General features: G+C 41.5%; 2 protein-coding genes across 2 annotated transcripts; both read left to right on the forward strand.

The window, feature by feature from the left end:
• The first annotated feature begins 16,533 nt into the window (after positions 1–16,533).
• Positions 16,534–17,593, forward strand: LOC140835259 (uncharacterized). The gene is made up of 3 exons (XM_073200749.1): positions 16,534–16,556; positions 16,661–16,988; positions 17,075–17,593. The coding sequence occupies exons 1-3, from the start codon at positions 16,534–16,536 to the stop codon at positions 17,591–17,593; spliced, it is 870 nt and encodes a 289-aa protein (XP_073056850.1).
• Positions 17,594–18,349: 756 nt separating this feature from the next.
• LOC140835260 (uncharacterized) lies at positions 18,350–19,817 on the forward strand. Its single transcript, XM_073200750.1, has 2 exons — positions 18,350–18,796; positions 18,883–19,817. Exons 1-2 carry the CDS (start codon positions 18,350–18,352, stop codon positions 19,399–19,401), a joined length of 966 nt encoding a protein of 321 aa, XP_073056851.1. The 3' UTR covers positions 19,402–19,817.
• Positions 19,818–20,533: the final 716 nt, after the last annotated feature.

The following is a 20,533-nucleotide window of genomic DNA, read 5'->3' on the forward strand; positions in this document are numbered from 1 at the left end:
TCCAAGAAACTCAAAAAAATAATTAGTAGATTTCAATTCATCTAAATGGCTTGAAGCCTTGCATTTGGAAATGGAATCCATGTATTCAAAGAAATATTATCTTTAGTAGATCCAGCTGAGGTAATTGTTCTCATAGGAAGAAAATGGATTTACAAAAAAGAAACTTGCGAAAGATGGGAGGGTAGTGACCTTCAAAGTAAAATTGGTTGCAAAAGGATATACTCAAAGGCAAGATATTGGCTATGAGGAAACATTTTCTCTAGATGCAATGTTCATATCCATTAGGATATTACTAGCCATAGAATCATGGTATGACAATGGAATATGACAGATGAATGTGAAGACGATGTTCCTTAATGGTGACATTAAAGAGAAGATTTACATGTCTTAACCTAAAGGATTCATATTAGTAGAAAGTGAGCGTAAAATATGTAAACATTAGATATCCATAACATTAGATATCCATCTATGGATTCAAATAGGCATCGAGGAATTGGAATCTCATATTCGATAACACTATTAAAGAGTTTGATTTTGTTAAGAATCCTAAAGAACCTTGTGTATGCAAGAAGTTTAGTGAGAGTGCATTGAAATTTCAAGCACTTTAAGTTAATGACATACTACACATTTGGAATGTGGTAGGATTTTGAGATCAACTAAATTGTGGTTAGCTAGTTAATTCTCCATAAAATATATGGGTAAAGCATCATGTGTATTAGGAATATACATATGTAGAGATAGATCAAAGAAGATTCTAAGGCTCGTCCAATCCAATTATATTGATACCATACTGAGTAGAATCTCTATAGAGAAGTCCAATAGAGGATATCTTCCAACATATCATGGTGTGACTCTATCTAAATCTATATGCCCTAAACTAATCATGATATAGAAACCATGACTTTCATTTCATATGCATCTACCATTGGCATTGTTATGTATGGCATGAAATCTATTCGATCTGATATTGACTTTGCACTAAATGTTTCAAGCAGATATAAGTCAAATCCAAGTCCATTGCATCGGAAAGCTGTGAAGGATATTCTTAAATACTTATGAAGAACTAACAATTTGTTTATGGTTTACGGAAGTAGAGAATTAAAATTGAAAGACTAGCTTCCAATAAGATGTGGATATTTCGAAATCAACCTCTGGATTTATATTCAAGCTCAATGGTGGTGCTGTCTCTTGGATGATTTTAAAGCAAGAAACAACAACGGATTCCACCACTGAGTTCAAATACATAGCTGCATTTACTGCAGCAAAGGAGATTACTTGGATGAGAAATTTCTTTCAAGAGTTGGATGTCATTCCTCAAGGATTTGATCAAATCCCAGTCTATTTTGATAACACTGCAAAAGAAAATGAACTGAGGTCTAATCAGCGATCCAAACATATATACTAAAGAAGTTCCACATAATCATAGAGATTCTGAGAAAATGATACATATTAGTAGAGAGAGTATTCCCACTGCTTAGCTTTCAATTTGCCTCTGACCATCAAATGAAATGTGAATAACATGCCATCCTCTCTTTGCTTGAAAGAAGGGGCGCTCCTGGTTCTGATGGTGCTTGAAACAATTTTGTCTTCTCCATATTACTACATCTAGGGGTGATCACGGTACGGTTTTGCGGTTTTTCAAAAAAAATTCAAACCGAATTGCCATATGCGGTCGGTTAGTATTTTGAAAAATTAATCGCGGTTTTACGTAAAAAATCAGCTTTGCGGTTTTGAGCGGTTTCAAGCTGTTGCGGTCGGTTTTACGGTTTTTTTAATGAAAAATATTAGAACATATATTCTAATTTATTTGAAAACAACAACAATATATTGTTTTCAAATATAAAATATAAATCAAAGCATATAAAGATCTAAATAGATTAAACAATAATCAAGATTCAAAACTAAGTTAATAATTTAACAACAAAAATGACATTTACACTATTTTATCATTTTTTTACTTTCAGACTAGCTAGAAACAAAATATTGTAGCAAAAAAAATAAATACTTTAATAAAAGACTAATATAAAGAATAATTAAGAAAAAGATAAGATTTATTTGTAAGAATAATAATTTTAAAGAGAGCTAAGATATAATGAATGATGACTTCTTTATTTGAATATGTTGTTTACAAATTATTATAATTCTAAGCCAAATATTATGGCAAGCGGTTTAGGCGGTGCGGTTTGGTGCGGTTCTTGGCAAAAAAAATAACCGAACCGCGTACGCGGTGCGGTTTATGATTAATATTTTTAATCGCGGTTTTTATAAAATATTATGAAAAACGGTGCGGTGCAATTCGGTTCGGACGGTTAATAAAAAATTTTGATCACCCCTAACTACATCTCTAGAGTCAATAATTTGATATGACGAACTACTGAACTCAATCATTTGTTGTCGTTACTCTTCAGTTTTCTGTTGAATTCTATCTTGTAGAGGTACTCAAATTGGATCGGTGGTCAATTTCTAGGTTTCTTCGTAAACCTAATTGGTTATTTCCAATTACGTAAATCACTAGTTCAAACCACACTGAAAGGTAGGGCATTTCCCATTTTTATAGGAAGCCTCTGCATATAACATTGTTGATCTAATGGCGATGCCACTGTCAAGACCATTATTTGAGAAGCACCGTGAAGCAATTGATTTGGGATATATGGCTAGTTGGCTATAGGGCAAGTGAAAGATTGTTAGAGCAGGTGGCCAGGGAGACAACTTATGACTTAGGGTTTATTGACTCTTATGTAAAAACATTCTTTATTTTAATAATATTTTAATATTTTTATCCAATTATGACATTTTATTTATCTATATACCAATGCAAGTTACATAGATACAGTCCATGAATATACAATAGATACAATGAAGTCTATCTCTCAATGTAAGATCGTGAAAATCATTAAGAAATATCTTGTATTTTCTATACTTGTTCTTAGTCGATTAATTCGCCTAAACGAAGGATAAAGATCGCTCGAGCTTGATACTAGCATCTGTAATGTAAACGTCATGTTTCATTGATAAGGGCATGGAGATGTCCATTCATATAAATAGGTCATTATTTGATGATACACTGAACAACCCTCCCTTGGACTTTCAGCGTTTTTATCTTATATCGATTGGAATAATTTGTTGTTATGGTTGTATACCATTAATATTTGATCTGAGACAAGGTGGAGTCTTTACGTACTAGCATGCACTTTGATCCGTTTATTGACTTCATTGAGGGTCATCAAGTGGCGAGGTCGGGTGTAGTTTCACAACAGGTAGGAGTCAATGCATTGTAATCAGGAATTCAACGCTCACCTACAGATGAAGATATCTTACGTGATCTGAGAAGTTAATACTACAAAGAATCTCTGGAGAGAGTTAGACATGTGCATTTTGGAAATGTGTTCCCTCAGTTGCACATATCATATCACTTTATTACTCAAATATACATCGTATCGTTGTTGACTTCATTTGCAACTCTCGATATACCAATGATTGCATATTTGATCGGGTTATATGAGGCGAAAAGACATGTACTGTGAATTAATTATAACTTAATGTTCTTGCGGCCATTATCAGTGATACCTAAGAGATAATGGGGTGATACTACTAAACATTTTTACCTTGATCTCATTTGTGTAATCAGACTTGAGTTCTGATGTTCTTGATCAAAGGGTTCATGAAAATAATAGGACTGCTTAGGGTAAGTCTGAATATGAACAAATGTTGTTTAGAATTACATGAAGTTGTGAATCACACTAGATATATCACTGAACAATTAAAAGTCACACAAGTATTAGATTATGTGTTTCTATTGAGATGGTCAAATTCAAGGATTTGAATTTTCTTATTGTGGTTTGATGAAGATCAAATAGATTGCCGATAAATAAGTTTATGAGTGGATTCCATTATTGCAAGTTGTGATATTTAGCTTAACTGTTAATTAAATAAATAGAGTGAAACTGTCTGTTTTAGTCAAGGAGTATATAAACTTACAGCAACCAAAAATGGATCACTGGAAAATTATGTCCTTTGAAATTTTCATTTTTCATTACGTGAACGATATTTGTACTCTCGATACATCGGCATTGTCCGACCATCAATAAGTGTTCTAATAAGTTCAAAATTATTTATGTAATAAATTTATAATATTCTAATTAAATAATAAATTAATAGTAGTAACTATTAAGAATAAGATTTTCATAGAATATTCTAGAGATGTCTAGAATTAATCGGTTGATTAATTAAGTAATTAAATTATATTTATTTAATTGTCCAAATAAATATACATACATATGCATATAGGTTTATTCTGTATTATCAAATGTTGAAAATAATTTAATTAAGCGTAGTATTTTCAAGAGTGAAAATACTAGATGGGAATTTTAAATAATTGAAATACAATATCTGTAATGCCGGAAATTTTTATCCTGATAATCTGTAATTATTGATTATGATTTGATATGATTATGAAGGATCATTCCGAGACACGAAATGAGATTGCATGTGAGATTTAATGTGCGAGGACAGTACCATTCGCGCACATGCACGATAGAATGCACGCACATGCACGATAGAATGCGCGCACATGCGCGAAATGGGCAGAAGACCTCGCGCATATGCGCGGAGTGAGGTCGCGCATATGCGCGAGAAGCAAAGAAGAATTCCAGAGAACCTCGCGCATATGCGCGGAGATGAGGCGCGCATATGCACGAGCTGCCGAGAAGAACAAGGCCGAGACTAGTAGGTCTCGCGCATATGCGCCGAGGAGGGTCACGCATATGCGCGAGACGTGCTGCGTGAAGAAGTGGCCACTTGGCCTTAGACATGCAATATATATATATATATATATATATATATATATATATATATATATATATATATAAACAAGTCCTCCTCTTCTCATAATTGAAGAAAGAAAGAATCGAGAAAAGGAACGAGAAAAGTTGTAGAAAATCCTTATGCTTTTTATTTTAGAAATTTGAAGTTTGTGAAAGATCCGTCCGTCAGATTTTCGATCCGACTTCAGTATTGTGTTCCTATCAACGCCGGCTTCACATGGACGTAAGTTTTCTTAAGTTTTGATATGATTTGAAATTATGGTATTACTAGAATCTGATATGATTCATATATGGTGTTTCTGATATGTTAAATATCGTATAATTGAAACCGGATTGAAGAACGGTTATCATATGAAATTGTAATGATTTTCAAAATGGATTTGATTGAAATTAGATATCTGATTGTGTTGTTATCGATTATGGGAAATAGAGATTGATCTCTGACTGATATGGTATTGCTGGGTGATACTCACGGGAAATTTAGGGTCCGATCCACGCAAGCGTCACTAATTCAGACGTGGGCTTTGAAACTACCCTGAGCCTGGAATCACAAATAAGATCGTTAGGAGGGGGCCAGGAGGGTGTCCTGGCGTAGCCCCTCCGACGCTCAAGTCAGTGACTGAGGATATATGGGGGGAGCAGCTAAGGGTGCTGCTGAAAACAATATACTGAATGAAAAATCATACACTCAAACCTGGTATTTATAGGAGAATACATGGGCTTGACATGGGCCCTTCACCTGTGGGCTACCTTTGGGCCTTAGATATGGGCCGAGGGTTTGAATGTGACAGATTTGAAGAATCTTCTCAAGGAGAAAAGAAGCCGATCCTTTGCAGTGAAAGACCTAATAATTAAGAAATGTTGGATCCCAAAGGGTCAACTGTTTGAAGCTAATGGAAGGAATAGTACTGATCGAGTAAGAACAGTTCAACAGCATTTCCCTAGAAATATTGGTGAATCCGCGGCCTATCGGCCGAGGAACCAACATTTCTTCGAGAGACCAGTGCATGAGAATCAAGGGTTCAGAGGGGAGTCATCTTGCAATCAATACCAAAGATACTCGAACAAGAGAGATACATATGGAGTAGAGCCGCGACAGATGGAAATCAACAAAAAGTCAGCTGACCAAGATAGAGAGTGGCGTGTGGATGAAATATCAAAAGGAAAAATGATTGAGAGCAGGAGAGAAAGGCCCAGATACGTCCTTCCAGCTAGAGGGGAGTTCAGTGAGTCTTGGAGGATGGCCCAACACAAAACGTTCCCTAGGCCACCGACTAGGACTCAAAAGAGACGGCTATTGAGAGAAAGAGCTATTGCAAAGAGAGAAGAGTCAGCTAAATTGAGAAAAAAACCCACAATTGATAGTCCAGTCATCAGAGATCAGGTGGGGAGTAAATCCAAGTTTGGAAGATCGGCTACTGAGGATAAGTTAGTAGACGCTGATGACGATCTGTTAAGTGAGGAGGACGATCAAAGAGAAAAAACAATCAATTTTTACGTTGGAGAGTTTCACATCACTGTGGATTGTGCCACAGGAGTAGTGATACTACCTCAGAGATTTAAGATGATGGAAGAAGAGGATGGGGAGTTGATGTCCCAAGAATCAGTGCAAAAGAAAGAGCATGCAAATAAACTCCCTGAAGGGAGTTCAAGAGTGATTATCAAGCAGGGCCACCCAAATAAGCCCCAACAGGTGATACTTGAGAAGCCTACACCGGCCATGACCAAGCACATCAGGCCATTGTACATCAAGGCCCATGTCAATGGGAAACCAGTGTCTAGGGTCTTGATTGACAATGGCTCAGCTGTGAATGTTCTTCCGGTAAGAATGTTGAAAAGTCTCGGCAAAAATGAAGAAGACTTGATTCCTTCGGAAGTTTCGGTTGCTGCATTTACAGGGGAAACTACCAAAACCATTGGGGTATTCCCCGCTGATGTTACTGTGGGGAGTATGTCATCTTTATGTGCATTTTTCGTGGTAAACTCCTCCGCCAACTTCCAAGCGTTGTTAGGCAGAGATTGGATCCATGCAAACCAGTGCATACCATCCTCAATGCACCAGCTTTTGTTATTTTGGAAAGGGGATGACGTGGAGGTCGTAGAAGCGGATGGACAGCCCTTTCAAACAAGTGCAAGTGCAGTGGAGGCCAGATATTACAATGGGGATTTTGGGCCTATCAAAATTCGTAGCAACAGCAAGAAAGAAAATCCGTTGTACATGCAAACACCAACTCCAAGCTCGGTGTTGGAAAGAATCCTCAAACCTACTGTTATCGTGCCGTCTAGGCCGATAATTCAGCCGCTGATTGAGGAGATTGATGGTTGATTTGAAACAGAAAGAAAGAGAGGTAGCTGCAACCTCTATATGGAAGGCGCATGTGCAGCAAGTACTGGACAAAGTAGTGGGAGAGGAAGCATGGGACACCTATGGAACCGAGGTTGTCCACGAAGAGGAATACGAGGAGGATGAACTCCAAGTTGATGAATTGTTGATGGCGCCATCTCAAATGGAAGATGGCCAACACGAAGTGCAAGACCCGTTGGAAGAGATCAACTTAAGAGAATTTGATGATCCTAATATGGTATATGTGAGCACATTGCTGGAAGAAGGAATTAAGCAAGATTTGATCAGCTTGTTAAGGGAGTGAGTAAAGAGAACAGAAAGGCTAATATCCAGCGGGGAGTTGGCATTTGAGGCCACTTTGGCATTGTTTCGAATAATTAAAATCCGAGTTCTTAGTAGCTTTCATTCTGGTTGGAAGGAAATTACATGGGATGAGATTTCATACCACCAAAACATGGCTGGAAAGAGTTCCGAAGAATGAGGAGTTAAAGCTCACCAAACGAGGCAACAACGATGAATGAAGAAATAAAAGAGCAGAATGAGAACACTGTGCAAACAACAGAAGAGTATGGAAGTTTTGCTTTAATATAAGAGTAGGCTTACTGGCCACTTTTGTATACGTGTAGTTCGTTATTTCGAGACGTCATATGATGTGAGCCTCGGGGCCACTGATGTAAATATCCATTGTTTATGATTCAATAAAGAAACTGATAAAATGAAATCGTCCAGCAGACCATTTTCATCATTTTGGAGGTATCTTGTTTCATTAGGGAGTCAGGTAAGGAAATAAAAGCAAACAGAGAGGCTGATATTAAGCAGGGAGTTGACCTTTGGAGCTACTTTGGTATTCCTATGTTCTTTATTACTTACATATTGTGAAATATGGATAACAAAGTGGACTCTATAGCCACTTTCAGGGCCACAGTAGCTTTCGTGCTACTTGAAAGGAAGTTAAGTATGTGGGGAGTTGGCCTTATGGCCACTTTTACGTAAATTTGATTGATGTTTTTATTATTCTTATGTTACGAGGAATCATTGATAAGGTAGGCTATACAGCCACCGTATAAATGATTGATTGCATGTGCAATGACAGGCTCGTGAAGTAGGCCTTTAGGCCACTTAGAATATGGCAAGAAAGACCACACTGAGCGGGTAGTTGAGCTCACCGAGCGGAACAACGAATAATAAAGGAAGAACATAAAAGAACAAGGGCGCTATGCGAGCCACAAGCCACCAATGAAAATATCTGTTGGTTATAATCAAATGAAGTTGGCCAGTAGGCCACTTTTATCGTACTGGATCCATTGTGTTTCGATAGCCAATGAAGGGAGAGAATAATCTCGAGTGGGGAGTTTTAAGCCAACATATGGTTTTGATTGAAGCTATTGAAAATGAGTTGGGTTAAGTGAATTAAGAACGAATAGAAACTCCTTCCCAACATCCAATACACAACACCCCATACAAATCCACCTTCGTACCACACCCATCACCCAACAACCACAACACCAAACCAACAATCAACAGATAAGAAGCGGAGCCACCGCATGCAAGAACAGTAAGTAAACGTGTATGCGGGAAAGGGGTCCAACTGAAGTGCAAATACGTGTATGCGGGAAAGGGGTCCAACTGAAGTGCAAATACGTGTATGCGGGAAAGGGGTCCAACTGAAGTGCAAATGCATATACGTGTATGCGGGAAAGGGATCCGACTGAAGTGCAATGTATAATGTTAGGAGCGAGGGAATCATCTTGAGTGGATGCAACACATAAGAGCATATAAGAGCACATAATAGTCGAGAAATACCTGTGTCAAGAAACCTCAAATGACACAAATGCTTAAGTGTCAAATGCACCAGGGAGCTGAGGCCAACCCATGGCCAATCTCAATCCAGTGATACCTGTTATGAGTAAACATGCCAACACTATTAAAAAAAATGAGAGTGGGGAGTTGATGCCCAAGAAAGAGTAAGGAGTTGAATGAATCCCAAATCCAAGAAGGAATGGAAGCTAAAGAAGCAGACATGCAATACAAGGAAATGCTTGTGGATTTCATTTGGGCAAATTCACAAACACCATTAAGACGTGATGATGATCAAATTAAGTATTAGTTGACTTGGCTACCGAATGGGAAATCGACGACCCAGAGATGGCGAGGAAGGGATTAAGACCAGTGGCGGAGCCGGCGAACGCAATGGGCAACGAGACAGAAACAGTGGCCGGAGCAGAAATGGCGCCCGCAGCGATGGATGCGGAAGGATTCGCCGGAGGTGGATCGTGAGCCATAAAACGACTGTGGGCAGCAGTAGAGAACAATCGACAGCAAAGAACGGCTGGAAAGAGCTTGAGAGCCGCCACAGTTGAGGTGTAGGATTGGCGGAGCGACGGGCTTCCACAGTGGCAGCGGGGAGTAATCGGATGAGGGCAGCGAGAAGGAAGAAGTGAAGAAAGCGGATTACAGATTTTGAATTTGAAAAGGAGTCTGCTGTTAAAAACCCAAGTGTGAATTGGGCCCAATCCAAAATCACAAGCCCATGACAAGAGAAAATGCTTACGGGCCGCTCCGACAAACAAGTTGGAATTGGGCTACATACAAGCATTTTGGCCCACGGGCCAATGCTTGCGGGGGGCAATTGTTTGGGCTAAAAATAATTAATTATGAAAGCCCAATTTAATGTTAAGCCCAGTTAAATTATAAAAGCCCATAACAGATCAATTCAATTCTTATCGAATTAAACCGATTACAACGTGGGAGGAAAGAAATGGAAATCGTGCGAAGGTAGTGGGAAAAATCATGGGCTCATGATGCTTGAATATTGGAAATTTTGCAGAGTGTTTGCAGATTTGTCTGTAGTTGAGTTGTGTTTGTAGGAGTTCTCAGTGTTTGCCGATCCCTTCTTTTTCTTCGCTTTGAAAGGTAGTTTCTTCCACTCCCCCATGAGCCCATGATTTTTCCCACTACCTTCGCACGATTTCCATTTCTTTCCTCCCACGTTGTAATCGGTTTAATTCGATAAGAATTGAATTGATCTGTTATGGGCTTTTATAATTTAACTGGGCTTAACATTAAATTGGGCTTTCATAATTAATTATTTTTAGCCCAAACAATTGCCCCCCGCAAGCATTGGCCCGTGGGCCAAAATGCTTGTATGTAGCCCAATTCCAACTTGTTTGTCGGAGCGGCCCGTAAGCATTTTCTCTTGTCATGGGCTTGTGATTTTGGATTGGGCCCAATTCACACTTGGGTTTTTAACAGCAGACTCCTTTTCAAATTCAAAATCTGTAATCCGCTTTCTTCACTTCTTCCTTCTCGCTGCCCTCATCCGATTACTCCCCGCTGCCACTGTGGAAGCCCGTCGCTCCGCCAATCCTACACCTCAACCGTGGCGGCTCTCAAGCTCTTTCCAGCCGTTCTTTGCTGTCGATTGTTCTCTACTGCTGCCCACAGTCGTTTTATGGCTCACGATCCACCTCCGGCAAATCCTTCCGCATCCATCGCTGCGGGCGCCATTTCTGCTCCGGCCACTGTTTCTGTCTCGTTGCCCATTGCGTTCGCCGGCTCCACCACTGGTCTTAATCCCTTCCTCGCCATCTCTGGGTCGTCGATTTCCCATTCGGTAGCCAAGTCAACTAATACTTAATTTGATCATCATCACGTCTTAATGGTGTTTGTGAATTTGCCCAAATGAAATCCACAAGCATTTCCTTGTATTGCATGTCTGCTTCTTTAGCTTCCATTCCTTCTTGGATTTGGGATTCATTCAACTCCTTACTCTTTCTTGGGCATCAACTCCCCACTCTCATTTTTTTAATAGTGTTGGCATGTTTACTCATAACAGGTATCACTGGATTGAGATTGGCCATGGGTTGGCCTCAGCTCCCTGGTGCATTTGACACTTAAGCATTTGTGTCATTTGAGGTTTCTTGACACAGGTATTTCTCGACTATTATGTGCTCTTATATGCTCTTATGTGTTGCATCCACTCAAGATGATTCCCTCGCTCCTAACATTATACATTGCACTTCAGTCGGATCCCTTTCCCGCATACACGTATATGCATTTGCACTTCAGTTGGACCCCTTTCCCGCATACACGTATTTGCACTTCAGTTGGACCCCTTTCCCGCATACACGTATTTGCACTTCAGTTGGACCCCTTTCCCGCATACACGTTTACTTACTGTTCTTGCATGCGGTGGCTCCGCTTCTTATCTGTTGATTGTTGGTTTGGTGTTGTGGTTGTTGGGTGATGGGTGTGGTACGAAGGTGGATTTGTATGGGGTGTTGTGTATTGGATGTTGGGAAGGAGTTTCTATTCGTTCTTAATTCACTTAACCCAACTCATTTTCAATAGCTTCAATCAAAACCATATGTTGGCTTAAAACTCCCCACTCGAGATTATTCTCTCCCTTCATTGGCTATCGAAACACAATGGATCCAGTACGATAAAAGTGGCCTACTGGCCAACTTCATTTGATTATAACCAACAGATATTTTCATTGGTGGCTTGTGGCTCGCATAGCGCCCTTGTTCTTTTATGTTCTTCCTTTATTATTCGTTGTTCCGCTCGGTGAGCTCAACTACCCGCTCAGTGTGGTCTTTCTTGCCATATTCTAAGTGGCCTAAAGGCCTACTTCACGAGCCTGTCATTGCACATGCAATCAATCATTTATACGGTGGCTGTATAGCCTACCTTATCAATGATTCCTCGTAACATAAGAATAATAAAAACATCAATCAAATTTACGTAAAAGTGGCCATAAGGCCAACTCCCCACATACTTAACTTCCTTTCAAGTAGCACGAAAGCTACTGTGGCCCTGAAAGTGGCTATAGAGTCCACTTTGTTATCCATATTTCACAATATGTAAGTAATAAAGAACATAGTCATACCAAAGTAGCTCCAAAGGTCAACTCCCTGCTTAATATCAGCCTCTCTGTTTGCTTTTATTTCCTTACCTGACTCCCTAATGAAACAAGATACCTCCAAAATGATGAAAATGGTCTGCTGGACGATTTCATTTTATCAGTTTCTTTATTGAATCATAAACAATGGATATTTACATCAGTGGCCCCGAGGCTCACATCATATGACGTCTCGAAATAACGAACTACACGTATACAAAAGTGGCCAGTAAGCCTACTCTTATATTAAAGCAAAACTTCCATACTCTTCTGTTGTTTGCACAATGTTCTCATTCTGCTCTTTTATTTCTTCATTCATCGTTGTTGCCTCGTTTGGTGAGCTTTAAATCCTCATTCTTCGGAACTCTTTCCAGCCATGTTTTGGTGGTATGAAATCTCATCCCATGTAATTTCCTTCCAACCAGAATGAAAGCTACTAAGAACTCGGATTTTAATTATTCGAAACAATGCCAAAGTGGCCTCAAATGCCAACTCCCCGCTGGATATTAGCCTTTCTGTTCTCTTTACTCACTCCCTTAACAAGCTGATCAAATCTTGCTTAATTCCTTCTTCCAGCAATGTGCTCACATATACCATATTAGGATCATCAAATTCTCTTAAGTTGATCTCTTCCAACAGGTCTTGCACTTCGTGTTGGCCATCTTCCATTTGAGATGGCGCCATCAACAATTCATCAACTTGGAGTTCATCCTCCTCGTATTCCTCTTCGTGGACAACCTCGGTTCCATAGGTGTCCCATGCTTCCTCTCCCACTACTTTGTCCAGTACTTGCTGCACATGCGCCTTCCATATAGAGGTTGCAGCTACCTCTCTTTCTTTCTGTTTCAAATCAACCATCAATCTCCTCAATCAGCGGCTGAATTATCGGCCTAGACGGCACGATAACAGTAGGTTTGAGGATTCTTTCCAACACCGAGCTTGGAGTTGGTGTTTGCATGTACAACGGATTTTCTTTCTTGCTGTTGCTACGAATTTTGATAGGCCCAAAATCCCCATTGTAATATCTGGCCTCCACTGCACTTGCACTTGTTTGAAAGGGCTGTCCATCCGCTTCTACGACCTCCACGTCATCCCCTTTCCAAAATAACAAAAGCTGGTGCATTGAGGATGGTATGCACTGGTTTGCATGGATCCAATCTCTGCCTAACAACGCTTGGAAGTTGGCGGAGGAGTTTACCACGAAAAATGCACATAAAGATGACATACTCCCCACAGTAACATCAGCGGGGAATACCCCAATGGTTTTGGTAGTTTCCCCTGTAAATGCAGCAACCGAAACTTCCGAAGGAATCAAGTCTTCTTCATTTTTGCCGAGACTTTTCAACATTCTTACCGGAAGAACATTCACAGCTGAGCCATTGTCAATCAAGACCCTAGACACTGGTTTCCCATTGACATGGGCCTTGATGTACAATGGCCTGATGTGCTTGGTCATGGCCGGTGTAGGCTTCTCAAGTATCACCTGTTGGGGCTTATTTGGGTGGCCCTGCTTGATAATCACTCTTGAACTCCCTTCAGGGAGTTTATTTGCATGCTCTTTCTTTTGCACTGATTCTTGGGACATCAACTCCCCATCCTCTTCTTCCATCATCTTAAATCTCTGAGGTAGTATCACTACTCCTGTGGCACAATCCACAGTGATGTGAAACTCTCCAACGTAAAAATTGATTGTTTTTTCTCTTTGATCGTCCTCCTCACTTAACAGATCGTCATCAGCGTCTACTAACTTATCCTCAGTAGCCGATCTTCCAAACTTGGATTTACTCCCCACCTGATCTCTGATGACTGGACTATCAATTGTGGGTTTTTTTCTCAATTTAGCTGACTCTTCTCTCTTTGCAATAGCTCTTTCTCTCAATAGCCGTCTCTTTTGAGTCCTAGTCGGTGGCCTAGGGAACGTTTTGTGTTGGGCCATCCTCCAAGACTCACTGAACTCCCCTCTAGCTGGAAGGACGTATCTGGGCCTTTCTCTCCTGCTCTCAATCATTTTTCCTTTTGATATTTCATCCACACGCCACTCTCTATCTTGGTCAGCTGACTTTTTGTTGATTTCCATCTGTCGCGGCTCTACTCCATATGTATCTCTCTTGTTCGAGTATCTTTGGTATTGATTGCAAGATGACTCCCCTCTGAACCCTTGATTCTCATGCACTGGTCTCTCGAAGAAATGTTGGTTCCTCGGCCGATAGGCCGCGGATTCACCAATATTTCTAGGGAAATGCTGTTGAACTGTTCTTACTCGATCAGTACTATTCCTTCCATTAGCTTCAAACAGTTGACCCTTTGGGATCCAACATTTCTTAATTATTAGGTCTTTCACTGCAAAGGATCGGCTTCTTTTCTCCTTGAGAAGATTCTTCAAATCTGTCACATTCACATGAACAGAAGCTACTGGGAGAAAAGAATCATCATCCACTGCCATGGAATCATGTTTGTTAGGGAACTTCAAGATTCCATGGTTAATTCTGTCCTGCAAAATATTTTTGAAAGCCCAACACAATTTAGTGGAATGATTATATGAGTCATGATACTTACAGTATTCTTGACTTTTCAAATCGTCTTTAGCAGGCATTTGATGATCGGGTGGAAAAGTGATGAATTTTTCTTTAACCAGAAAATCAAATATGTCGTCTGTCTTGGAAACATCAAATGTGTACTGCATGTCCTTAGGAGGTTGGGTGGTGCTCTTCCTATCTGACTCTGTGGATTTTCTCTTGAGTAAAGGGACTATGCACGAGCCGTTCGATCGAATCTCGGCCAGGGCAATCTCTTCTACCTCTTGGTAATAAGAGCTCACTGTTGTTTTCTTCTTAGCCGACTCCTCTGTCAATAGTTCCTCGTACTCCCCAACCTTTGCTGCAAGTTCAAAAAAATCTCTGAATTCCATACCTTGAAACTTCTTCTGGAGCTCAAAGTCTAGCCCCTTTTGGGCTATTTTGACAAACTCAGTCTCTGGCAGAAACACCTTGCACATGTTCTTTGTTTTCTTAAACCTATCAATGAACATATCAATTGTTTCTTCCTTCTTCTGAGACATCCTTGACAAATCAGCGATGCACACCTCATGCTCAGTTTGGTAAAACTGAGTATGGAATTTCTTCTCCATATCTCGCCAACTTAAGATTGAGTTTCGGGGAAGTGTGGCATACCACGAAAATGCTGTGCCAGTAAGGGTATTTGGGAACAATCTCAGCTTCAAATTAGTAAAGTTTTCCAAGTTTTCCAGCTCCCCACACCTTATAGTGAACCTTGCAATGTGTTCAAGGCTAGATTGACTATTTTCTCCAGAAAATAGGCTGAAATCTGGTACCTTGTAACCTTTGGGAAATGGATTGTTGACATCTACGTAGTCGGGGTATGGCTTGAGAAATTTTGGGCGGCCAATTTGTCTCAAGGCCGGCCCATATAGCTCTTGAACAGTTTCTCTCACCACATCATGATCGATCACTGCTGCATTTCTGTTGGGGAGCAGATGGTGATAATAGTTTGCCCCCCGAGTCTGAGCCCCTGTACTGTAACCAGCATTCCATCCTTGAAAACTTCCATCAACTCCCTGATAACCCAAGTGTGGTATATCATCATACATTCTTGGTTGATACAAAGGATTAGTAATCGCATGGACTTGGTTAACAGGTTGTTTCGAACTCCCCACTCCATCTGTACGTGGATATGGCCGAACTCTTCCACCTAAAGTTTCCTCCCTGTTATGTGAAGGCGTGTACCTTTCTTCCTGTTGGTTTGGGGGTGCGAACTCTGGGCGGCGAGCATCGCCAGCCTTTGAATGTCCCGCTCCCTGGTCGAGTTCAGTGAATTGATTACTTCCCTGGACTTGTTTGCTTCCTTGGTTCTCTTCTTTTTTATTTACATTCTGCTCTTTGTTGGCTGACTGGTTCGGTTTACCCAATACTGACTTTAAGCAATCAGACACAGCCTTGGACAATGCTTGTGATATTTCATCAATTTTCATCGCAATCAACTCTTCAACCAAACGGTTTGAAATATGAGCGTACACCTCTGGAACATTATTTGGATGCAAATCCAACTCCCTGGTCGGTTCTTCAGCAGCCGACTGTTCGGTCAGCGGAGCGTGAACCTCTTCCTTGCTTGGTTGAGACTCCCCATCTCCTGGATTGACGTTTTCTTTCCTTCTTGGCGGCATAGTGATGGTCCCACCGGGCGTGCCAAAAATATGTTTGCACAATATTTGGTGTTGCGGGCGTGCCAGGTGCGAAGTGCACCGATTTGTGTGAAAATGATAAAATCTAAATTCTAAAAACAAGCGATTGCGAATTCTAAATTTGATCGTCGGTTCTAATCTCTTAAAACAACTATAACGCCAAAATAAAGAAAACTATTGGGATTTGAAGAATAAATCTCTGACATCGTTTATATTTTCAATAAACTGTAGAAATTTACAAGACATAGAAATATAACAAATATAGTTGATGAAATCTACAAACGAGAAGACGTAAATTGCTAGAATATTCTGGAAAGCTTGAAAAACTAATGCTTGAATATTGGAAATTTTGCAGAGTGTTTGCAGATTTTTCTGTAGTTGAGTTGTGTTTGTAGGAGTTCTCAGTGTTTGCCGATCCCTTCTTTTTCTTCGCTTGCATCCACTGATCCTAGCCCGCCAGTCCCGCATTCTGGTAAGCGCAAGATTTCTGAGATCTCAGTCGTGTCGGTCTCTTCTCCAGAAGGGTCAGGGTCGGATGAGGAGCTTCCCCCTGCATCAGGGGTACATCCTCTATACACACCAGATACAGCCATTGTGGGGCGGGGTCCTACTCAGCTGGCTCAAAAGATAATGTATCAGCTTCCTTCCGAAGCGGATGCGGCGTTCATTAATTCACTGGGGTGGTCTGACCTTACTCGTCGGACATGCAGCAGCATCACTGAGGTATATTTCTCTTTATACTCTCTAGATTAATGTCCAATACATGTATGATTTCCTTGTCATCTTTTCACTCTTGTCTATTTACCCAGGGCATGATGTACATAGGGGAGTTGGTGGAGCGTGCCAACACCACTCGATCTACTGCCTGCCAAGACTTGCGCGAGGGCATGGCTCTTCGTGAACAGCTTCAAGCTACTATTGATGAGATGAAAGCGTCACATGCTAAGGAGCTTTCGGAGTGCCAAGCTCGAGGTGACGAGTTTCTGAAGGAAAAACAAGAGCTTCTGAAAGAGAAACACGAGCTCCAGCGACTGACAGAAGACCAAGCTAAAGACATCCAGAAGTTAAAGACAGATTTAAAAGATTCACAAGCTGAGCTCGAAGATGCCAAGGTGCGACACGCTGCAGAAGTTTCCTCCTTCAAAGAGGAATTTCTCAAATCCGAAGAATTTGTCGAGATCTGTGGCCCGAAAGCTTTTCACTACCTGGGGGTGGGCTTCGAGGGTGCAGTAGGCCTTTTCCATGCTCAGGGCTATCCTCCGCCAGGCGCCCCTACTGACTTTATCGACTTCGAGAGCTTCATATCGAGTCTCCCCCCCGATTCCTAGATTGAGATCCTTTATTTATGTTATTTTCTGCATTGTTTTATTTTCCATAGGATTATGCGACTTTTGGGACGTTTACATTTGGCTATTTCCTTTTGCGCACTTTTGACATGTATGAACTCGCTTTATGCAACATTGAGTATTTTGCATTCGTACTCACGGGAAATTTAGGGTCCGATCCACGCAAGCGTCACTAATTCAGACGTGGGCTTTGAAACTACCCTGAGCCTGGAATCACAAATAAGATCGTTAGGAGGGGGCCAGGAGGGTGTCCTGGCGTAGCCCCTCCGACGCTCAAGTCAGTGACTGAGGATATATGGGGGGACCCTGCACCTGACTCCGTCCGAATATTGGTGCAACAGAGCCGCATTCTCAAATCTCCCCAAGTGTTCCTCAGGGTCTGTATGTCCGTCATACTCTCCAACGTTTGATTGTCGGAAATTCGGAGGGAGCCCTTCCTCCAAGATGGCTAGTGAAAAAGGGCTTCCTCTCTTGGGTACCGGCGCCCTGCTTCCCACCTGCTCCCTCAATCTCTGTATCTCCTTCCACATCTCCCCCATCTCACTAATTTCTCCACTCTGAGGTGGTTGCGTCTCTTCAACCCTGCTCTGGTGGACTTCAACATTTTCCTCACGCTCCTGACGATGGGCCCGTTCCCCAGCACTCATAGACTCTTGGTTCCTCCTCATGGCCTCATCTACTGTACGGGCGATGAATTGGCCCAACTGTTCCTGTTTCACGGGACGGGAATTCGGTAAGATGTTTAACCGATGTTCTGCTACCTCTGGACTCGTCCCTGTGAGCTCTTGGGCAGACCAAGCGAACCTGTTGAGATTAGCTTGTAAACAAGTAATAAGTTTTTCCCTTACCTCTGGGTCAAGGTCAGGGGCTATTCTTAGAGTTTTCTGGTCAGGCCCCAATGTCACTGATCCTAGCCCGCCAGTCCCGCATTCTGGTAAGCGCAAGATTTCTGAGATCTCAGTCGTGTCGGTCTCTTCTCCAGAAGGGTCAGGGTCGGATGAGGAGCTTCCCCCTGCATCAGGGGTACATCCTCTATACACACCAGATACAGCCATTGTGGGGCGGGGTCCTACTCAGCTGGCTCAAAAGATAATGTATCAGCTTCCTTCCGAAGCGGATGCGGCGTTCATTAATTCACTGGGGTGGTCTGACCTTACTCGTCGGACATGCAGCAGCATCACTGAGGTATATTTCTCTTTATACTCTCTAGATTAATGTCCAATACATGTATGATTTCCTTGTCATCTTTTCACTCTTGTCTATTTACCCAGGGCATGATGTACATAGGGGAGTTGGTGGAGCGTGCCAACACCACTCGATCTACTGCCTGCCAAGACTTGCGCGAGGGCATGGCTCTTCGTGAACAGCTTCAAGCTACTATTGATGAGATGAAAGCGTCACATGCTAAGGAGCTTTCGGAGTGCCAAGCTCGAGGTGACGAGTTTCTGAAGGAAAAACAAGAGCTTCTGAAAGAGAAACACGAGCTCCAGCGACTGACAGAAGACCAAGCTAAAGACATCCAGAAGTTAAAGACAGATTTAAAAGATTCACAAGCTGAGCTCGAAGATGCCAAGGTGCGACACGCTGCAGAAGTTTCCTCCTTCAAAGAGGAATTTCTCAAATCCGAAGAATTTGTCGAGATCTGTGGCCCGAAAGCTTTTCACTACCTGGGGGTGGGCTTCGAGGGTGCAGTCGGCCTTTTCCATGCTCAGGGCTATCCTCCGCCAGGCGCCCCTACTGACTTTATCGACTTCGAGAGCTTCATATCGAGTCTCCCCCCCGATTCCTAGATTGAGATCCTTTATTTATGTTATTTTCTGCATTGTTTTATTTTCCATAGGATTATGCGACTTTTGGGACGTTTACATTTGGCTATTTCCTTTTGCGCACTTTTGACATGTATGAACTCGCTTTATGCAACATTGAGTATTTTGCATTCGTATTTATGGTTTCTTCCGAGTTTATATACGATATTATTAACCCGCTAGGGCAAATAAAATCTCCACCCTCTAACTCATCTGCTAAGTGACATCCCAACAGGAAAATAAAATTTTAACGTCACCACACTCTAACTCCTCTGCTAGGTGACACCTGAGCAGGAAAATAAAATCAACACACTCTAACTCCTCCGCCAGGTGACACCTTAGCAGGAAAATAAAAACCAACACCCTCACCCTCTAACTTCTCTACTAGGCGAAGCCTTAGTAGGAAAATAAAAATCCACACCCTCACCCTTTAACTCCTCTGCTAGGTGACACCTTAGCAGGAAAATAAAATTTTAACGTCACCACACTCTAACTCCTCTGCTAGGTGACACCTGAGCAGGAAAATAAAATTTTAACGTCACCACACTCTAACTCCTCTGCTAGGTGACACCTGAGCAGGAAAATAAAATCAACACACTCTAACTCCTCCGCCAGGTGACACCTTAGCAGGAAAATAAAAACCAACACCCTCACCCTCTAACTCCTCTACTAGGCGATGCCTTAGGAGGAAAATAAAAATCCACACCCTCACTCTCTAACTCCTCTGCTAGGTGACACTTTAGCAGGAAAATAAAAATCCACACCCTCACCCTCTAACTCCTCTACTAGGCGATGCCTTAGTAGGAAAATAAAATCCACACCCTCACCCTCTAACTCCTCTGCTAGGTGACACCTTAGCAGGAAAATAAAAATCAACACCCTCACCCTCTAACTCCTCTACTAGGCGATGCCTTAGTAGGAAAATAAAAATCTACACCCTCTGACTCTCTAACTCCTCTACTAGGCGATGCCTTAGTAGGAAAATAAAAATCCACACCCTCACCCTCTAACTCCTCTGCTAGGTGACACCTTAGCAGGAAAATAAAAATCAACACCCTCACCCTCTAACTCCTCTACTAGGCGATGCCTTAGTAGGAAAATAAAAATCTACACCCTC

Source organism: Primulina eburnea, chromosome 6 (assembly GCF_022965805.1).
Source record: "Primulina eburnea isolate SZY01 chromosome 6, ASM2296580v1, whole genome shotgun sequence".
NCBI lineage: Eukaryota > Viridiplantae > Streptophyta > Magnoliopsida > Lamiales > Gesneriaceae > Primulina > Primulina eburnea.

What these genes read in the sequence shown, in the direction of transcription:
- LOC140835260 (XM_073200750.1), top strand. Translation starts at nt 18,350, where the DNA reads ATGTTTAACCGATGTTCTGCTACCTCTGGACTCGTCCCTGTGAGCTCT. An exon ending in CATGCAGCAGCATCACTGAG is followed by an intron (nt 18,797 to 18,882) that starts GTATATTTCTCT and finishes CTATTTACCCAG; the next exon opens with GGCATGATGTACATAGGGGA.
- LOC140835259 (XM_073200749.1), top strand. Translation starts at nt 16,534, where the DNA reads ATGAAATCTACAAACGAGAAGAC. An exon ending in AAATCTACAAACGAGAAGAC is followed by an intron (nt 16,557 to 16,660) that starts GTAAATTGCTAG and finishes TTGTGTTTGTAG; the next exon opens with GAGTTCTCAGTGTTTGCCGA. An exon ending in CATGCAGCAGCATCACTGAG is followed by an intron (nt 16,989 to 17,074) that starts GTATATTTCTCT and finishes CTATTTACCCAG; the next exon opens with GGCATGATGTACATAGGGGA.